The 20,399-nt window shown below is 43.0% G+C and overlaps 1 protein-coding gene across 5 annotated transcripts in view; it reads left to right on the top strand.

Moving 5' to 3' along the window:
* The window catches only part of LRSAM1 (leucine rich repeat and sterile alpha motif containing 1), a 39,568-nt gene extending 21,330 nt beyond the window's left edge, over positions 1 to 18,238 (top strand). For 4 of the 5 annotated variants that reach the window (XM_075185432.1, XM_075185431.1, XM_075185430.1 and 1 more), the window contains 10 exons: positions 401 to 500; positions 1,172 to 1,259; positions 1,355 to 1,429; positions 5,365 to 5,445; positions 9,918 to 10,013; positions 10,231 to 10,329; positions 10,408 to 10,539; positions 10,753 to 10,825; positions 11,157 to 11,305; positions 12,651 to 18,238. In XM_075185432.1, coding sequence (XP_075041533.1) covers positions 401 to 500; positions 1,172 to 1,259; positions 1,355 to 1,429; positions 5,365 to 5,445; positions 9,918 to 10,013; positions 10,231 to 10,329; positions 10,408 to 10,539; positions 10,753 to 10,825; positions 11,157 to 11,305; positions 12,651 to 12,776 — 1,019 coding nt within the window. In that variant the 3' untranslated portion in view covers positions 12,777 to 18,238. The remainder of the gene's footprint in view (positions 1 to 400; positions 501 to 1,171; positions 1,260 to 1,354; positions 1,430 to 5,364; positions 5,446 to 9,917; positions 10,014 to 10,230; positions 10,330 to 10,407; positions 10,540 to 10,752; positions 10,826 to 11,156; positions 11,306 to 12,650) is intronic. The other variant, XM_075185433.1, reaches the window with a different exon arrangement.
* The last annotated feature ends 2,161 nt before the right edge of the window (positions 18,239 to 20,399 follow it).

The following is a 20,399-nucleotide window of genomic DNA, read 5'->3' on the forward strand; positions in this document are numbered from 1 at the left end:
GGTTAACAGGTTTAGGGGCCCCCACCACCAAGTATCAGGTTATCAGACATTTTGGAATAATGTAATACACTGTAATACACAATATAATGATTTAATTAGGCACAATTCATTTTTAGTGGACTTACCCTTTAAAATAAGTCAAAATGCAAAATGTATGACAACAACAAACTTCAATAGTGTTCTAATTGAAATAATCCGGTTTATAGGATTTGCAGCTATATGTAAACTCTATACTTTAGTGAACCAAGTAGATACAGTAACAGAACTTTACATGGTACTTGTGGGGCTGCAATTGCACAGACTGTTGATAAACTCCTGCCAATGTCCAATATGAACCGTTTCCTGATGTGAACCCGCCAGTCCTGATGGAGTTCTCCCCCCTGTCGCTCTGTCTCCCCAGCCGCGATGCAGCAGATGTTGGCGGAAAGTTACAAGAACAAGTTTCTGCAGATGGCTTATGAGTCCCGGCGTCAGGAAATGGTTTATCAGACTTGTTCCAGGTGAGATGGAAAAACCCAGGTCCTACAGGAGGGTCGCACAGGAGCTGTCAATGATTGTGTAGATATTCATTATAAGTCACGTAATAACAGCGAAGCAGCTGGAGTCTGCTAATTATTATATGGGTCGTAGAACAATGAAAATTAGTCATTAATCTATTTGCCAAATGTCTCGGGACATTGCGGTATCTTGTTCAGCACATTCGGAGAGGTGGCTGATTTGCAATCAAAGTCTGATTTCTCGGGATTAGAAGTACAGTTTAGCATTTGAAAGCATAAACTTCTTCTGGATTCACCCCTTGTACTTTGAGGGAAAGGGTCTGTGTAATGAGAATTAGCTATTCTGTAATATATAATAGCGTTCTATAATACCATGAGAAATCGTAATGAAGGATGAGAAATTATGTCTGTCTGTGTGTATATCAGGGAATTTAGACTTTAAGCTCCAATGGGACAGGGTTGATGTGAGTGAGTTCTCTGTATAGCGCTGCGGAATTAGTGGCGCTATATAAATAAATGATGATGATGGTTGTTATCTATCACCTAGCGCACTGGTAAATGCCTGCAGACTTTGTCTTTAGGTCCCCGTCCCCCCCACACACTTTTTTTTGGGTCATATGTGAAAATTTAGTGGCATTTAGTGTTTTTTGTTTTTTTTTTCATGTTGTTGACAGTCTGGCCCAAATGGATCGCAAGCTTCAGCAGATCCAGGCCTGGCAGCAGCTGGATCAGAGTAAAGCCATCAGTCAGATTCTGCAGGAGGTATGTAGGAGACATCATTTAAATTCCCTGTTCCTCTTTGTACAAGGGTACCGGTGTAATTTATAACTAATATTTATTAACTCTCCCCCTGCCAGTCAGAGATCCAGAAAGCCGCCTTTGAGGCCCTGCAGTTGAAGAAAGATCTCATGCACCGTCAGATTCGGGAACAGGTGGGTGTGAGCACAGGTGGGGAGAGGGGCGACTCTGCCAGAACAGAGGGGGCGTTTATACAAGTTCCTACAAGAATACCGATATGTACTCGGCACCTACACACCGTGGTGACCGTCGTTTTGTCGACTGATCCAAATTTCACGAAAATTTAGTCTTATCGTTTCACGAGGAAGATAGCGACGTGGATGAGGCACGGGGCACTTTGTGCCTCATGCACCTCATTACTTCCCGTTGAATCAACAGGCTCGATATAGGCCCACAAAGTGACTGTCTAAACTTGTGTGTGCAACAAGATTTTATTATTGATCTTCAATTTTAAAACAGCATTTCATGTTGTAGGAGGGACATTAGATCTTGTCTAAGGGAACGTTGAGCTCTGTATAATGTTAAGGAGCCTTCTAGTTAGAGTAAGTTATTAGCTGGCTTTATCTCGGCCCGTTACTATAATCGCCATTATCGCCTACACCGGTGGATCCCAAACTCTCTCAGTTCAAGGCACCCTTAGGATCTCCATAATCTTTTCAAGGTATCCCTAAGCCAAAATAATTACCAAGTAGTCCCCCGCCTCGCTTGACCCAGTTTACCACCGGCCGTGGCCACGGCACCCCTGTGAGATCACCACGAGCCACAGTGTTTGGGAACAGCTGCCCTACACCATGATTCCCAATTTTCTGTTCTCGTTTGGTTCTCTATGAGGCCACTATTTAAAGAGACAGTTACTATGTAGAAAAAAATCTCGAGCAACTATCTTTCAATGCAGTCTGAACAAGTTCAAATCTCAAAGACCAATCCCACACAAGACTTTTTGGGTAGTTTCCGTTTAAAGGGACACTACCTTTAAACATTTTCAGTACTTGTTTTTGCCTAGGACATGGGAATGTCTATGCTATATATAGGTTTATGTTATTCTTCTATGTGAGCTGTGTCCGCCACCTCTTTGTCTGCATTAGATGTACTCACGTCTACGTGATATAACTGTGCTGGCTAAATATTACTATGACATATGTCATACAATTTGAAATGCTGTTTTATTCTGGTATTCTCTGATATCGGTGCACTTCATGTTCCACAACTGTTGCTATATATATATCGAATACATGATGTTTTCATCCTAACCATTGCCAACACCTCTGCATGTATTTCCTCTTTTGTTCCCCCTCTGCCTGGCATTGCTGTTTATTTTGATCTCCCCCTTTTTGCTTTTACATTTTCGGGGAGGTCTGGTTACATTTAGTGTCACATCACCGGCAGGAGACGTCATTGCCAGTGACAGTTCAGGCGCTATAGTCGTTCTGTGCTTTGTGTCCTGGCATTTGCTCCACCTCGTGCTAAGTGTTGATGATTCGGGCACACCGCTGCTGTAACTGGGCCGGTATCTTATTGCACATAGCATGGGGACCAGGGGCAAACACAGGATTTGTAGAGGGGGGGTTTCCACACCACGCCGCCAGTGGGCGTGACCAGCATGCATGGGGGCGTGGCTATAATATTAGACAGTGCTTGGCTGCTCTCCAACTCTTCCTATCCCCATAATATACATGGACAATGCTGCGTGCACTACTGTTAGGTGCACGCAGATCTCCCTTTTCAAGCAGAGCCGTGTGAAGCGGGAGCAGGGTCCAACCACCTCAATTATACAGTGCCCCAGGCTTGGAGGGGGTTTCCAGGCACAAGGAACCCCCCTCCCCCCTCAGTTTGCCTATGGGGACAATAGGAGAAAATCCCTGCAAATCTGCATGAACTACATAACCGGCTCACAGGGGGTCAGATTGCATGTCACTATAGAGGTACAGAATTGACAAATAAGAGGATCGACGAGTACTCTCCTATATTGTCTTTGAAGCGATAAAGGTATTTGATAGAGCACCAGTTCCTACAATCATGACTGATTAAAAAAAGTGCATGAAATATAACTTATGGTCAAGGTTGCCACCCGTCAGTAAGTTTACTGATCAGAAAAACATTGCAAAACATTCACCCATCTGTACAAATTGGGCCTGGCACAAAATTAAGGCACACACACGTCAGACCAGTGGTTTGGAGATTGTGTAGGGATGTGAACAAGCCGTGACCTTCATTATTGTTATAGATAACTCCTCGCATCTAGGATCAAGACCTATTTTTATTAACGTGTCACTAAAAGCATTTTCTATGACGTTGTTAGAAGTATTTTCAAGGATGGGCCGCCCTGCCAGTGATTTTTGTTGAAAAAATAAGGTCTTGGGTGATGTCGATGTGGGATGTCAGGCAAAACATTGGCAATATTTGGGAACATTTTCTTCCCCTCGATTGGTGTTCAGCTCCTCATTTTGCACATGCATCTGTATTTGGGGTATATTTACTAAACTGTGGGTTTGAAAAAGTGAAGATGTTGCCTATAGCAACCAATCAGATTCTAGCTGTCATTTATTTAGAACATTCTACAAAATGACAGCTGGAATCTGATTGGTTGCTAAAGGCAACATCTTAACTTTTTCAAACCCGCAGTTTAGTAAATATACCCCTAAGACTTTCTATTGGTCCTGTATCAAATGACAGAGTGGAATAAATAAAATGTTCACCAGTCTGTGGATTTTTTTCACCCGTAGCGGATGGGTGGGGTTTACTTTTATATAAACTATTTTTAGGTCTTTTAATCCAATTAGAGTTTTTTTCTTTTTTTTCTTTGGCACTCCCATTCACAGCTACAAGGAGACTTTCTAGTTTACCAAGTTGTAGAGAATAGCTTAAATGATAGTAAAACATGCTGGAGTAACTCAATGATGCTTGAAATAAAACTTCTGCCTGAAATCATCTGTTGTAAACAAAGAAACACACTGTGTTTCTTAGTTTTCACCAGTTGAATTCAGGCAGAATTCTTATATGACAGATAGATTGTGAAGAGCTGTCTTTCCTTAGCAACATCTATCAGCGGATAGGTATGAACAACCCCCGACCTTTTGTAAACGTTGTTTATACCATTTGCATTCATGATAATACTGCCCATCCCTTCGCTAGGAACTAGTTGTCACACTGAGGCACGAGGTATTGCTTTCTACAGAATTAATAAGCTGTCTGCCTCTATTAAGTGGGGATGACAGTTGTTCTTTATTTAGTAGGCTGGCACGGTATTGGTACAGATAGGGTTCTTAGTGCCATCTTGCACCAACCGTGAGCGTTCTGTACACCTATGCACGTTGTGGGCTTGTACGTATGTGCACACACAGCACAATGGGACACACAAAGGTTTGCACTGCTTTTTGTTGTTGCAAATTATCCCCATGACATGAAAATATGTTGTGTTTCTGAATGGTAGAAATAGGTCTTTCTAATATTGCTTTTAACTATCATTTTATTGTTAAATGCTTTGTTTTGCTCTCAGTATTTCACTAATAATTTCTTCCTGTTCTGCTCAGTGCTAGTTTGTCACAATATTCCGATAATCAGCCTGTAGTTAGGACTTTCTAAAGAGAGAAAGTGGAGGTGTTGCCCATAGCAACCAATCAGATTCTAGTTTTCATATATCTAGAATGTACTGTATAAATGATAGTTTGAATCTGATTGGTTACCCAATGCAACCAATCAGATTCTAGCTATCATGTTCTAGAATGTACTGTATAAATGAGAGCTAGAATCTGATTTGTTGTTATGGGCAACACCGCCAAACACCTAATTTTGGGTGTTCGCATCCCAATAAGTTATATTTTAAACCACGTGAAGCCTAATCTACTGTTATTTTGCTACTTTCGGATATTTCACAATAGAACAGTCTGAGCGTGTTGCTGGCTATGCAGGAAACGTCGTAAGTCTCAGTGCATGTATTGTGATATCTTTCCTAACGCCTGGGCTGCTGCGGAGGTCGCGCTCTCTCCCCTGGCTTCCCTCCGGCAGCACAATGCGCTGATGCTAGTGAGAGTCTATTCATCCAAACCATCCTGTCTCATCTTCTGTCTAGATTTTATTAATAGAAGCTGAGTTAATGCAACTGACTCAGCTGGAGGTAAAGAGGCAAGAGCTGGACACAGAGGCACTTCAGGTATGTGGTTACCCCCAGGGTCTCTCAGAATAAAAAACCATAGACCCTGGCTTTTTGTCTTTCAATTCTAGCTGATTACAGCATGAGCTGACTTGGAGAGAGGAGTGGAAGGATTTGGACCCCTGTTTGATGCCAATTGTCCATCCAAAACAGACAAGTGTTGGTAGAATTGCTTGTGCCGCAGAACCTCCTGGCAACTGCAAGTCATGTGGGCTACGGAAACGCGCCAATGTCTTTGCGGGTAGAACGAGGAATGGCGATGCAGCTTGCCAAGAGGTTCTGCAGCAGCTGAAGTCTCTGGTCCAAACTATGTCTTGTATTAATGTCTGATCACCTTACTTTGCTATTGGCTGGGAATTAGGATCATGTTTGGATCATACTACCTGCATATATCTGTCTGTTTAAAACTCGTACACACTGGTGATGCAAAGCAATCGCCTTAGTCCTCACTATAGCTGATCGAATCATAAAAGATCTCAGACCTTACTGTGTACATAATGAGCTTTATAATCAGAGAGTGTGTATGTAAAGGCCCAGGCTTATTATTTCTTGGGTTATCGGCATCACAACGCGTTTCATATAGTTTGCAAAACGCGTTAAAAATTTAAAATGAATACCCGTGTGTACGAGTCCCTAAAGGGGTGGAGCAGAAGATTATTGCTGCAGCGTAGATAAGAGTGTAGATAAGGGACGGGAACTTAAAATCCCTGTCACATGTGAACAGTAGAGGCAGCCAGCTTGTGGGCTATTCGTTTATTTATGAGAAAGCAGTCTTGGTTCACTAGTGACAGCGTGTTTCCAGTGATGTCACTAGATACCAGTGAATCGATAGGCTGGACATAGGTTTGACCCACAAAGTGTTTGCCTCTGGTGTGTAGATGATGGTTCCACTTTAAAGCAGCAATCCCACATATATTTTCTTTGATTTAAATAACAAATGAAGTAGGTTTTAAGCATATATGTTTCTTAGCTGTTCTACGACTCATCATTATCTCCATTTCAAAAAAATATCTATTTGGCCAATAAAAATGGCTGCCAGACACAGTCAGTCTGCTGCACAGACACAGGCTCACAGCACCCAGCGTGTCATGTGATGGTAGAAGAGAAAGGAGTATGTTACAGCGCAGACAGATCTCAGAGGGTGTTCCAAAGCCTCTCTGCTCTCTACATCATGTGCCTGTGGTTGCCACGGTAGTCCAGAATCATAAACCGTTATAAACAAGGAAGAAATGTAAATACCAACATTCTTATAGCATGCCACAATACTTTGTTTAAAAAACACATGATTTTTTTAATAATATTGCTGCTTTAAACTTGGGCCTGGAAGGAAGGAGGAGTTTGTAAAGTCACCAAATACGATGCTACAACCAACTGGTATGGCCCTAATTTCGTATGATAAATAAGATTTCTAAAGCCAGTTATGCAGTCAGAATAGGAATGTATAACAATCTCTGGTTACTATTTTCTTCCCTTTGGACTTGTTAAGCAATGACCAAATAAAATGCAGAATGATTTTGCTGTAATAAAACAATTATCTTTTCGGTTTTGTGATCCTTTAATTTTCACAATGATTATCTGTCTATAGATTGTTCTGTGCCTATCACCAATGATTTAGGCCAATCGGTATTTCGGTCTTGGTCCAAGTCTGTCTCGTCAGTCTGTCCGTCTTTTAATTCGTGTTTCCTGCTGGTTTCTGGCAGCGAGACACAGTAATAATTGTAACGTCACTAATACTTTGTGTCAGGGTTGGGGGTCCTTGGTCTCGTCTCTGTGTGTTTCTAACAAATTTAAGAAACGCGTGAAGGTTACATTTATGGATACCAGTCTGGCTGTTCTATTCTGATCCATACAAGTATTCCTCTCCTGTGTCTTTAAATCTACGATGCATCCACTGTTCTTTCAGTGGACAAGACTGTTTTCTCGAGAACACCGTTGTTTTCTAGTGGCCGTAACACATTTATAAGAAAGTGCTACAAAAAAAATTATTTTCTGTAGTCTGTGAAACTCATTACCTGGGCTCCACTCAGTGCATTACGAGCCTAGACATATTCAATTAAAAGAGAGCAACAAAAATTTTAAATATATAAGAATAAAACTTGTGTAGTCAATCGTATTTATAATCCAGCGTCTTTTTCTAACAGGTATAGTTGAATGCACAAGGAACAGCCAAACCCATATCCATTTAAATAGAGCCTGTCGTCCGCACACAATTGAGGCAGCTATATTGTGGATTGAATCAATATTACAATACCGGCACTGAGAGGAGCAGTGAATTTGTTTTGCTACATCTCACGGGTATTGGTTCAGCTCACAAAACGGCTGCTTCCTTTGTGCGTAGTCAACACAAATAAAGTCTGCATTCTAATTTTAAAGAAAACGGTGTGATATATTCTGAAAATATCTTCTTTGTGTATTTGTTAAGCTTTTTGGGGATGTGTGTTATGGTTTAAAACACTGTTGTGTGTGTTCTCTTGACCTCATTTACGACGTGCTTATCGCAAAGCGCCTTGTTTTTGCACTAGACATAGAAATGCCTATTTTCAGCAGAATTCCACCCTCCTACCACTTTAAACCCTAACTTCACCATCAGAGTGATGGGCATTAGGACTGTCTGTTACATTGACACTCTTGTGTGCTCAAAGATGTATTTTACTTTGCAGCGGCGAAACGCGTTTCTCAGTTCAGTTACGAAATGCATCCCATTAAAAGTATAGGACAAGACCCCATCCCTGCCAGCTCTGTGTCCTTTTGTGGAGTAGAATTGACTGTACGCCTTCTCCACCATTTTTTGTCATTTTACTAATTGCGCTCCTATGAAAATGAAACCTTGTTTTTTCACTGCTGCGCAAAGCTATGGCTGGAAATCTAGCCTCGCTTGCCAAAATTGAGGGTTTAATTCTGCGCCTAGGCCATTTTGTGCTTCGTAAATGAGGCCCTCTGTTTATTGTTCAATTTCACTGATGGGATAAAGCCAAATCTAATGGTCCTCGGTCATCCCAATGCTACTTGGCACCATGTACAGTGGTGAGAGAAAGTTTCTAAAACCTGCACAATTTTCTGTACATTAATTTGTCCTAAAATGTGATCTGATCTCCACTTAAGTCCCAATAACAGATAAAGAAATTCCGATTCAACAAACTTAAACATATTTTTTTTCCATACATTTATTGAATATATTATTCAAAATAAACCACCTTTGTTGGGAACATATGTTCCCAGTAACTGGTAGAGCATACTTTAGCAGCAACAAATTTCAAACAAATATTTCCTGTACCTGTTGGTCTATCCCCCACACCGGCTAGGAGGTCCAGTATTATGGTATATTCCTTATTAGAGAACAGCTTTTGGTCGCTGATATTAGTTGGTCGGTCAGACATTAATTACTCACTTCAGGAACATTCTAACTGGTTTGAAATCTTCTCTCCTCACTATATATACCTAACTGCGATTTAATCATGGACGATTGCAATGAAGGGAGGACTGTAGAATGTACTGGGATAAAATAATGCAAATCTGTTAAGTGTGAGTCATTTCAAAGGATAAGTTGGCTGTTCTGTCGTAACAGCTTTCCAACAATGATACAAGCAAGACACACATTGCCTTCATACTTCAATACCCAGCCTGTCCTCTCTATAACGGGCATCACTGGCTCTATTAAGAAATCTTTCCCATAACCTGTCCTCCTGACCTCCGTATTCCAACACCATGGCTGCTATGCAAGAACCTGAACAATTTATTCCAGCATCTCCTAGATCAATAATCCTATTAGGACATCTGGTCAGATCTCTGTACTTCCACACCAGAGCTCTTATTTCCAGATTAAACCTTATTATACCACCATCTCATTGTGGCCTCTGTACGCCCGCATGCAGCCTGTCCTTCACATCCAACTTTCCCTCTTATTGTATATTGACCCAAGTTGACCAGATCCTCGTTGTATCCCAGCCTATTCTTCCAAGCCAGAATAATTCCCGTAGAACACACTCCTGCCCGCCTACCACATCCTACTCTAGATACCACAGAATTCAAGTCTAACACTCTTATTCCTATATGAAAAGATGTGATTCACACAACGTCCAACCGACCAGTCGCTGGCCTGTGAAATGTTAGATGGGTTAGGAAGGAGAAAGGGTCATTTCATCACTCATCTTTGTTTTTCCCATCTTTGCTTCCTACCAGCAGAGATAAATCCATTTTGCTCGTATACCACTCCATAGATCACCCCCCCCCCCCTCCTGCCCTGCTGCTGCCCTGGTTTTCTACATCTCCTACCAGCAATATTTAGTACATTGTCAGAATATTGACTGTTGTGTTTGGAGCTTGTGGGCTGCAAATCCCATTCATTATTTGCCCATAAGGAGAGATGTCCATTTACCCCTTCAGGTCCCACTAAAACTGGACACCTAGGCCTAGAACTGGGTGTCCTCTCCCCCATTTCCTCTCGTATGTGACAATGTTTTTCATTACATCAGGAGATGATCTCGGAGCAGCGCCGAGCGTTGAGTGATCTCCTACAGCAATTGCTGAAGGAGAAGAAGCAGAGAGAAGAGGAGCTGTTGGCCGTGCTGGTGAGTTTGACGTTTCTCAGAGTCCTGGCTGGACATACGAGTAATTGTGACCATGTTCTAGACATAGATGGGTTTTGTATACCTCTGTTTATCCTATATTGTCTCAAAAAAGTATGTGATATATGGCACTAGTGGCTCTTTGGCCACTAATGGTTCTTCTCAGTCTGGACCTGTTGATGGGCTTGTCTTCCAATGGGCTATCTACATCTTTCTTTAGCTGGAGCTGGACGCAAAGAGCGAAGCCAAGCAGGAAAACTACTGGTTGATCCAGTATCAGCGCCTGTTGAACCAGAAGCCTCTGTCCCTCAGAATCCAGGTTGGTGCTAGATCATCTGGTAGATATCACTCCTCATCGTCATCCTCTGAAACCCATTGACTTGTGGTTGTTTCTTAGGAGGAAGGTCTAGAAAAGGAACTAGTGGATCTTCTCAAAGAGCTTTCAGCAGAGAAGTATTTGCCGATATTCGCTCACCATAGGTTTTGTCTGGAGATGTTGGAGAAGATGACACCTGCCAATCTGAAGAAGGTAGGTGTTTGTTGGGTGAAGGGCTTAGAAACTTGTCTACTTGCAGATTTCTGTATATCTCGGGCAACAGGTAACTTTCCAGCTGTTCTAGAATAAGGACACAATAACTTTTGCCAACATGTATTACTGAATATTTCTTGCTGGTCAACTTTTGACTGCCCAACAGGGAATTTATTTGTGGCAACATACCCAATCTACTTCCTCTTACTACAGGTCGGAGTTGAGGAAGTTGGCCTGCAGATATCCATCATCGAACGAGCCAGAGAGATTCGAAGAATAAGAAAGGGTAATGTGTTATCTGTCCTGTTCTTGACAACCGTAAAGGAATGTAATCTTACTGTATTTGGGATAAACAACGGTCTAGAGTTACCCTCTAATAAGAGAACAAGGCACAGTAGATGGGCCAGATGGTCGTCATTGGTGGTCCGTTGTTGAAGCTTCTGGTCAGCGGATGACAGAAGTATTTGATCGCGTCTTTCTAAGTGGTTGATATGATGTCGCTTTTGTTCAAATTATTTTGTTTATTTTATTTCATGAGTGTCTTACCACTGAGAATACTTTTTTAATGTTTGTTTGGTCCGTTCTTCTCTCTATTATTCCTCTTCACGTGGAAGCAGAACTGCCCAAGTCTTTGGATAAAGTGACTCCTCCTGTGTCGGAGCCCAGCTCCCCTGCAGCCAACCAGCCCAGCCCATCGGCCCCCATGCTCCCCATCCTGGATATGGCTAATCGGAACTCTGAGTGTGTTGTGTGCATGGAGCTAGAGGTATGTCCTAATGTAGACATATCACTATTTATTTAATTGTTCTCCTCAGAATTACCGTTTTCCTACATTTAACACTTTTTCTTGTTGGTCACAAGAAGACTCTGTGTTTCCTTATAGAAATAATTATCTACCTCAGTAACCCCTTTCCCAGCACTTGCAGATACGGTTCCTTGAGGGACATAGCTTAGGCTCATCCAGTATAGCTATGTGCCCCGGCGTCTAATGTCACCTGCATAACGTAACAGGTTACCGCCAGGCACAGACCGATCAGACAAACATCAAAACAGCCTGTTCTGCTCAGTATTAATAATCATTTTATTGGTCTGATAGTGGACTTATGGCCTGATGGTGGTCTGCTGGACTCTGAAGTAGGTCTGATCATAGATTCATGAGGTCTGATAGGGTCTGAGTGAGAATTGGTGGACTCCGAAGTAGGTCTCGGCATAGTTTCATGAGGTCTGATGAGCTCTGAATTCTGATTGGGTGTGAGTGATGACTGGTGGACTCTAAAGTAGGTCTGAGAGAGGTCTGATGGACTCTAAAGTAGGTCTGAGAGAGGTCTGATGGACTCTAAAGTAGGTCTGAGAGAGGTCTGATGGACTCTAAAGTAGGTCTGAGAGAGGTCTGATGGACTCTAAAGTAGGTCTGACCTGGAATTTCATGAGGTCTAGTGAGCTCTGAAGTCTGATTGGGTCTGAGAGACTGGTGGACTCTAAAGTAGGACTGATGGTACCTCTTGGGGTCTGATGTAGGTTTCGGTTTTCTGATAGGGTTTGAGAGAGGTCTGATGGACTCTGAAGTATGTGTCGCTGTAGTTTCATGTAGTCTAATGAGCTCTGAAGTCTGATTGGGTCTGAGAGAGGACTGGTGGACTCTAAAGTAGGTTTGACTGTAGTCTTATGAGGTCTAATGAGCTATAAAGTCCGAGAGAGGACTGGTGGACTATGACGTAGGGCTGATCGTATCTCTTTAGGTCTGACGTAGGCCTCGGTATTCTGATGGGGTTTGAGAAAGGTCTGATGGACTCTGAAGTTGATTTGACCATAGTATGATGGGGTCTTGTGGACCCTGAATAGACATGACGGTAGTCTGATGGGGACTGAGAAATGTCTGGTGGACTCTGAAGTAGGTCTGACAGTTATGTGATGAGTCGGGACCCTGGGAGGGGGACCCGCATGGGTGGGGCTCTTTAGAGATTGCACACTTTCCCTGTAGTGGACGTAGTTCCACCACTGGATTTACTCCTAGTAAATCAGTAAGAAGGTAAATGTTGGCTCCACCCACAACATGGCTGCCTCCAGTGTGTGTGTAGATGACAATACTCTGTTTTTGGCTTGTGTTTCAGGCTCAGTCGATATTCCTGCCCTGCGGGCACGTGTGTTGCTGCACCAACTGCGGAGATGCCCTCCAGACATGCCCCCTGTGCCGCAGAGACATCACCCAACGCATCCGGATCTACCACAGCACTTAGGGGAGGTCGGGGAGAACGAGGAAGCGGCTGCTCATCGCCCACACGGAATAAAAGGAAGGAGCCAGATTCATTGTTGGAGAATGGGTCTGCTGAGTATCCATCTCCATCTCTTCCCACTCGCTCTGTGAATAAGTTGCAATATAGACCAGTGCTGTGTACAACCACCTCTGATGCTTATTAATGTGCGCCCACCAGTGGATAGACCTGGTACTGCAGGGATGTAGTTACATAGATGCAGTATTGTGAGGCAAGTCCAGGATCTATATACACATTCCTCCTACGTTCACTGCTGCGTTGCTGTGATTACCGATGCAGAGTATCTCCGGTGTAACCGGCCGTTCTTCTCTGGTTCAGTTCTGTTGTGTATAGTGACACTGAGTATGTCTAGGGTAGGAACATTGAGCACGATAGAAAGAACAATGAGCTGTTTGTACACATTTTATTTCTCATGTAAATGTACATATACCATAGATTAATTTATTGTATTATACGATGAGTATTTCTTACACTCATAGCTGGATTTCATGAGCATTTGGCTCTAGATCTGCACATTTACTTCTGTTTACTGTGCTTTGTGCTGTGATCTGTGGTATAGCTGGATATAGTCTAGATTACATTGTCTGACACACACAACAGCTTTGTCGATGTTCCTATTTAATTCAAAATATGCTGAAGTTTTTTATTTTAAATAGCAATCTCCCCCCCCCCCCCCCCCCCCCCCAATTGTCAATACTGTCCCCCTAAGATACTAACAACCCTGGACTTTGTCTGTCTACTGCTGTATACTCAGTAGATTTTAAAATTAGGTTTAAGATGTACAGGTTAAAGAGGACCTGTCACTCTGGTGTTAGTACATAAAAAAAACAAAAAATTAGTTTTTCTACGCTCCCTACAGGCAGATGATTGTATAGGAAAAAGTGCAGCCAGTATGCAAATGTGGGGAGATCGGTCCCGTATTCTGCGTTATACTTGCTCCCCGCCTTGTGAACGCTTGTTATGCAGATAAGTTGTGAGAAGATCACAACTGCCCAGGAGCAGGTATACTATAGATTACGGGACGACTCGCTGGAGCTGGAACTGCATCCAGGGGGCGTTATTTTAACACGTACAGAGGTGAATTCAATTCGGTCACGCTCAACGCAGCGTTTAAACCTATTACCGTTAATACGGTAATTTTAACTCTGATTTCTACTTCCGGCTCCCTGAGCTGTGAGCAAATACCAGCGTTAAAGATTACCATATTAACTGTAATAATGCGCACGATTACCATGATATCGGTAATAGTGCGCAGGCCGCGTTACTTTTAGCAGTAACGCAGACAATTGAATTCCCTCCACAGGGTGCACGAGGCATTACCTGAAAACCAGTATTAACACAGAGTTATAAGTCCTGTTTTTTTTCCTAATAACTTGTAAAAATCTTATATGTTGCTCTATCAATGGACAATTTTAAAGTTGATTAATTTCCTCCTACTTAGGAACTGGGCAGGTAGAACTCACAGCGTCACCAATGTATTGTACAGGTAGAGTTAGTTCAATGTCCGTTTATTAACGTCCGATACTGTTCATCTATTACAGTGTTGGCTAACCTGTGACACTCCAAGTGTTGTGAAACTACAAGTCCCAGCATACCCTTCCAGAAATAAGCTGCTATATATTGGCAAAGCATGCTGGGACTTGTAGTTTCACAACACCTGGAGTGTCACAGATTAGCCAACACTGATCTATTACAACATTTTAAGGCTGGATAATAGTAATTTCATTAGACGCTGTTAGTTTTTGGAGTGTAAATAGCCCCCTGACGGTGCACCTGTTTTTATATCTCTCCTTTTATATACAGTCTGTTAATAGATGGAATACAATGTGATTAACCAGCTCAATTTACAAGGCACTTGTCCTGCTCTCCGGTGTGTTTGGAGAAATTGAGTCTGGGCATAAGGATTAATGTTTTATTACAAGGTTAATCAACCTTTAAAGTGAAGATCATGAGAGAACAGAACAAACTAGCACCAGTTAGTGAACCTGGTAATCATGAATATAAATCTGGCGCAGCAGCTTGATGTGGACTCTTGTAAAGACTAGGACAGTGTTGGCTAACCTGTGACACTCCAGGTGTTGTGAAACTATACGTCCCAGCATGCTTTGTCAATATATAGCAGCTTATTGCTGGAAGGGTATGCTGGGACTTGTAGTTTTACAACACCTGGAGTGTCACAGGTTAGCCAACACTGGACTAGGCCTTGTTTATCAGAAAGTGTGTCCCTGATCCAAATAATATTAGATTCTGGGTCGGGGCTGGTTTAGTATTAAAGTGTTTCTGTCGCACAACGTGGAGGCAGCCATTTTTTTGGGCTCTACCAGTACTTATAAGAATACAGCTTATCGGAGACGTGTGGTACCACAAGTGCCTGGCTGCATTCTTATGTATATTACTTCAGACCTTAAAATAGCTGCCTCCACCGTGTGTCTGCGATATGTGCGGTTTAAACTGACTTACTTGCAGACTATATTATTACATAAATGAGGTGGCCATTTTTCTGTAGCTCAGTTTCCATCTTCGTCTCCCCCGACTGACTGCTAACTCTCCCTGCTGTTGTCTGAGGACGGCGGGAAGCCTCTTTCATAGCTGGTTACCTGTGAACTCTCAAATGTGAAGGAATTTTATTATTATTATAGTTTTATATAGCGCCAATCATCTTACACAGCATTGTACAGAGAATAGGCATAATTGATAGTCCCTATCAAGTTTAAAATCCCATGAAAACACACACGTCCATTTTGTCGGCAGCCAATTACCGAATGTTTTTGGAGTAGGGGAGGAAACCCATCCAAACATGGGGAGAACATACAAATTCCCTACAGATAGGGCCCTGCTTGGACTCTTAACTTATGGCCCCAGTGCTACTTGACAACAATGCTGACCACTATGCTGCCTATGTACTATATACACATTTGCATGTTGTTAGGCATATAAATTCTCAAGAGATATGACATTTGCACTGCTCGGGACTCCACAGTTACCCATTGAGAAGGGTGACCATTCTAGCTGAAAATATAAATGGTCTTTATTTTATACCGGACTCATCAGTAGCAGGGATTTGTTTCAGAAGAGGGTGTTTTTATTATCTCCGGTTCCCACAAAGCTAGAATCCCCTTCACCCTCATTTAATTTGGGGTTACTTAAAGGACCAATAAAACCCAAAACACACATTGGCTTCTATAAAAGAGCTGCTATATAGCTGCTACAGCTAACATTATATGTGAACGTTTGATGATCTTATCACAACTGATATGTGAGGTAAAGTTGTGATTATGGAGGGGAGACATTTTTCCTACGCACAGCTGACTTCCTGTCAGTAATCCCAGGGAAGTCACTTAGCCTTAGTCTAAAGTTACTGATAACAGAGAACAGTAGCTGTACAGTAAATGTAAATATCTCACATTCTGTACCTATATGTCTGTGGGTGTTATCACAAGCCTCTATAGGTGAAGCAATTTGTGTTTAAGGATGGGTGGTTTATTAAAAGATGACAACAGGTTACAGATCTGACTCACGGCTCTAGTTTCAGTGTGGACATTACACAGATTCCATCCCATACTTGTTTGTTTTTAAATGAGATGTCCACCCGAATTAAAGGGCTTCCCTGATTCATAATCAGATGATCTGCCAACATTGGTACCTGTAGTCTGCTGTGTTCTGATTGAAAACAACATTTACATGTATTGTCTGTTGTCCGCTGCGGGGGTTAATGGAGTTAGAATAACAAAATAATTGGACTTCCCGTCTAACGTGCAGGTTGTTCAGACCTTTACTGTATTAAAACCAGTAGAATTAACTAATGCCTCATCATCCTTCTCATTTATTTATATAGCGCCACTAATTCCACAGCGCTGTACAGAGAACTCACTCACATCAGTCCCTGCCCCATTGGAGCTTACAGTCTAAATCCCCTAACATTAACACACACACACACGTCAATTTAATAGCAGCCAATTAACCTACTATTATGTTTTTGGAGTCTGGGAGGAAACCCACGCAAACACAGGGAGAACATACAGACTCCACCCAGATAAGGCCATAGTTGGAAATCGAACTCATGACCCCAGTGAGGCAGAAACGCTGACCACTGAGCCACCGTGCTGCCCAGAAGTCACTTTTCACTATGCTGTAATCAATAATTACTTAGTATTATTTCTAATTTACTGATTGTGGTGGAACTGCAAGTTCAAGTATGCCCCAACAGCCACAGAACGTAATTGTCCAGGGTGACCACTGTAGGTGACCCATGCCTCCCTAGCTCTGATGGAAGTACAAGTCCCAGCACACCCTGACAGTACTATGCTAGGATGTGTAATTCATTAGGTTTCGCTCCCCCAAAAGCCAGGGTCAACACCACTGGCCTCTGCCTAGCAGAGTGTCTCCACTTCCTTCCTAAAATTGAAATATTAGGTAATAAACACTTATTTTGAGACATGTGCAAAAATTTTGCTTGCGGTTTAAAACTTACATCCTAGTTATATATATATAGAATTGCTCCGGCGGTTTGAGTTCCTGCAGAAACACCACACATAGCGATTCCAAATCCACAATGTTCTCTTGAAATGCTTTATACAGCAGTGTCCTACGGTACAAAGCCCAAAACATTCATTACTTAACCACGGCTCTTGCACCTTGAAGAGGGCAAAGAAGGACAGATTCCTGCAGGATAGTTTTACCTTCTTTGTCCAACGTGCTGGAACTTACCAGGTGATCAAAGCAGTGACCTGCAGCCGAATCCGGACTCTGGTCCTCACCCAGCACAGCCGGCAAATCATTCACCGGCTGGTTAAAATGTACAGGCAGAGGTGAGGGGACCAGTCAGGTGCTAGATGTTTATGAGGTATAGAGAGCAGGACAAGGGGCCCTCCAACTCGTGACTGACTGCTTTGATATGGCGGTATATTCTGTACAGACACTTTAATTTTAAATGATGTTTCAAAAAATGTTTTAGCATCTACATACAAAATCCTTCCAGTTATTGTAATACTCTGATTTATAGGCCCAGTGTCTGCAACTGGTTCCCCACCTTCAAAAAGAAACTCAATACAAATCACTATGCTGCTGCTCAAACACTTTTTTTTATCCCACCGACGCATTTCACATTAAGCAACAATGAAACGCGCTAGCCCTAAGCTGTTGTTCCATCAATGAGAAAAGTATATGTACAGTAACTACTACAGGGCTATTCTAATATATCCTTTACACGACTTTTATATTTCCTCCACACACTTGTGTTTCTGGTTCATTGTGCAATAATACTGTAGAACACATTGCTGGATCCTATGTCTAGAGCTGTCTATACAGATATATACTCTCTGTGCTGTGTACATTGTGCTGTGCCATTGGTCCATTGCATGGGGATGTCCCAGACTCCTCAGCTGTACTTATAATAAAAAAGTGCCTTTGCATGGATACCTGAACAACGTCTTAAGAGTCTGATTGATTTGTTGTAACTCTAAATTTAGATTACTAGGGGATCTGTTGGCCATTCTGTGATATATCATCTCTCACACTAAAGCAGTCAGCATGCCTTGACAGACCAAGCAATTGTTTAGGGTCATCGTTGAAGCAGAGTAGGCAACCTATTGTGGAACTACAAGACACAGCATCCCTTACTAGTACTCCTATAGTTTCACCAGCACTGGAGAGACGTAGGTTTTCCAAACTCTACCTGAAAGCCACAACCCGCTTCTACTGAACCAGAGAATCATTCTGGCTCTTAAATTGAAATATCAGAGAATAAATACTTTTCCCTGCAGTTGAAAACTAAATGGAAGTTTGTAAATATTGTAGAATTGTAAATCCTTGTTTAAAGAGCTTACAATCTAGAGAAATAAAGAGATATAGATTAATAAAGAAAGGGCCAATACAAATCAAACAACAGTAAAAGATGAAGAACATTACGTTACTGCTCTATTATAAAATTAAATGCTCATAAGCAAAACAGAGGGGTCAAATCTGGCAGAACTGAAATTTATAGAGGTGAAGTCGGCTGTTTCGGACTCTGCCTTGGGGGGGGGGGGGGGGGGTGATTTACTGACCTCTTATTCATCCCACACCCTCAACTTATTGCTGACATGAAGGATGGCAACTAGTTATGCTGAGTTCACAGTATACAAACTTTCTCCTGATGTGATATTAATAGCGATTTTACCAACGATTAAAATAAAAGTCTGGATCAGCAGCCGATCCCTATGTACACACTATATAGGTTTTACCGTCAGATCTGTGCTCTTCATCTGTAATAACCTTCCGCTTAAAAGATGGTGACTCTGCACACTGCATAGAGATCTATGGACACTGCCGGTCCTGAGTGCAGACACACTGCATAGAGATCTATGGACACTGCCGGTCCTGAGTGCAGACACACTGCATAGAGATCTATGGACACTGCCGGTCCTGAGTGCAGACACACTGCATAGAGATCTATGGACACTGCCGGTCCTGAGTGCAGACACACTGCATAGAGATCTATGGACACTGCCGGTCCTGAGCGCAGACACACTGCATAGAGATCTATGGACACTGCCGGTCCTGAGCGCAGACACACTGCATAGAGATCTATGGACACTGCCGGTCCTGAGTGCAGACACACTGCATAGAGATCTATGGACACTGCCGGTCCTGAGTGCAGACACACTGCATAGAGATCTATGGACACTGCCGGTCCTGAGTGCAGACACACTGCATAGAGATCTATGGACACTGCCGGTCCTGAGTGCAGACACACTGCATAGAGATCTATGGACACTGCCGGTCCTGAGCGCAGACACACTGCATAGAGATCTATGGACACTGCCGGTCCTGAGCGCAGACACACTGCATAGAGATCTATGGACGCTGCCGGTCCTGAGCGCAGACACACTGCATAGAGATCTATGGACGCTGCCGGTCCTGAGCGCAGACACACTGCATAGAGATCTATGGACGCTGCCGGTCCTGAGCGCAGACACACTGCATAGAGATCTATGGACGCTGCCGGTCCTGAGCGCAGACACACTGCATAGAGATCTATGGACGCTGCCGGTCCTGAGCGCAGACACACTGCATAGAGATCTATGGACACTGCCGGTCCTGAGTGCAGACACACTGCATAGAGATCTATGGACACTGCCGGTCCTGAGTGCAGACACACTGCATAGAGATCTATGGACACTGCCGGTCCTGAGTGCAGACACACTGCATAGAGATCTATGGACACTGCCGGTCCTGAGTGCAGACACACTGCATAGAGATCTATGGACACTGCCGGTCCTGAGTGCAGACACACTGCATAGAGATCTATGGACACAGCCGGTCCTGAGTGCAGACACACTGCATAGAGATCTATGGACACTGCCGGTCCTGAGTGCAGACACACTGCATAGAGATCTATGGACACTCCCGGTCCTGAGTGCAGACACACTGCATAGAGATCTATGGACACTCCCGGTCCTGAGTGCAGACACACTGCATAGAGATCTATGGACACTGCCGGTCCTGAGCGCAGACACACTGCATAGAGATCTATGGACACTGCCGGTCCTGTGTGCAGACACACTGCATAGAGATCTATGGACACTGCCAGTCCTGAGTGCAGACACA

This window comes from Mixophyes fleayi, chromosome 9 (assembly GCF_038048845.1).
Source record: "Mixophyes fleayi isolate aMixFle1 chromosome 9, aMixFle1.hap1, whole genome shotgun sequence".
In the NCBI taxonomy this organism is placed as follows: Eukaryota; Metazoa; Chordata; class Amphibia; order Anura; family Limnodynastidae; genus Mixophyes; species Mixophyes fleayi.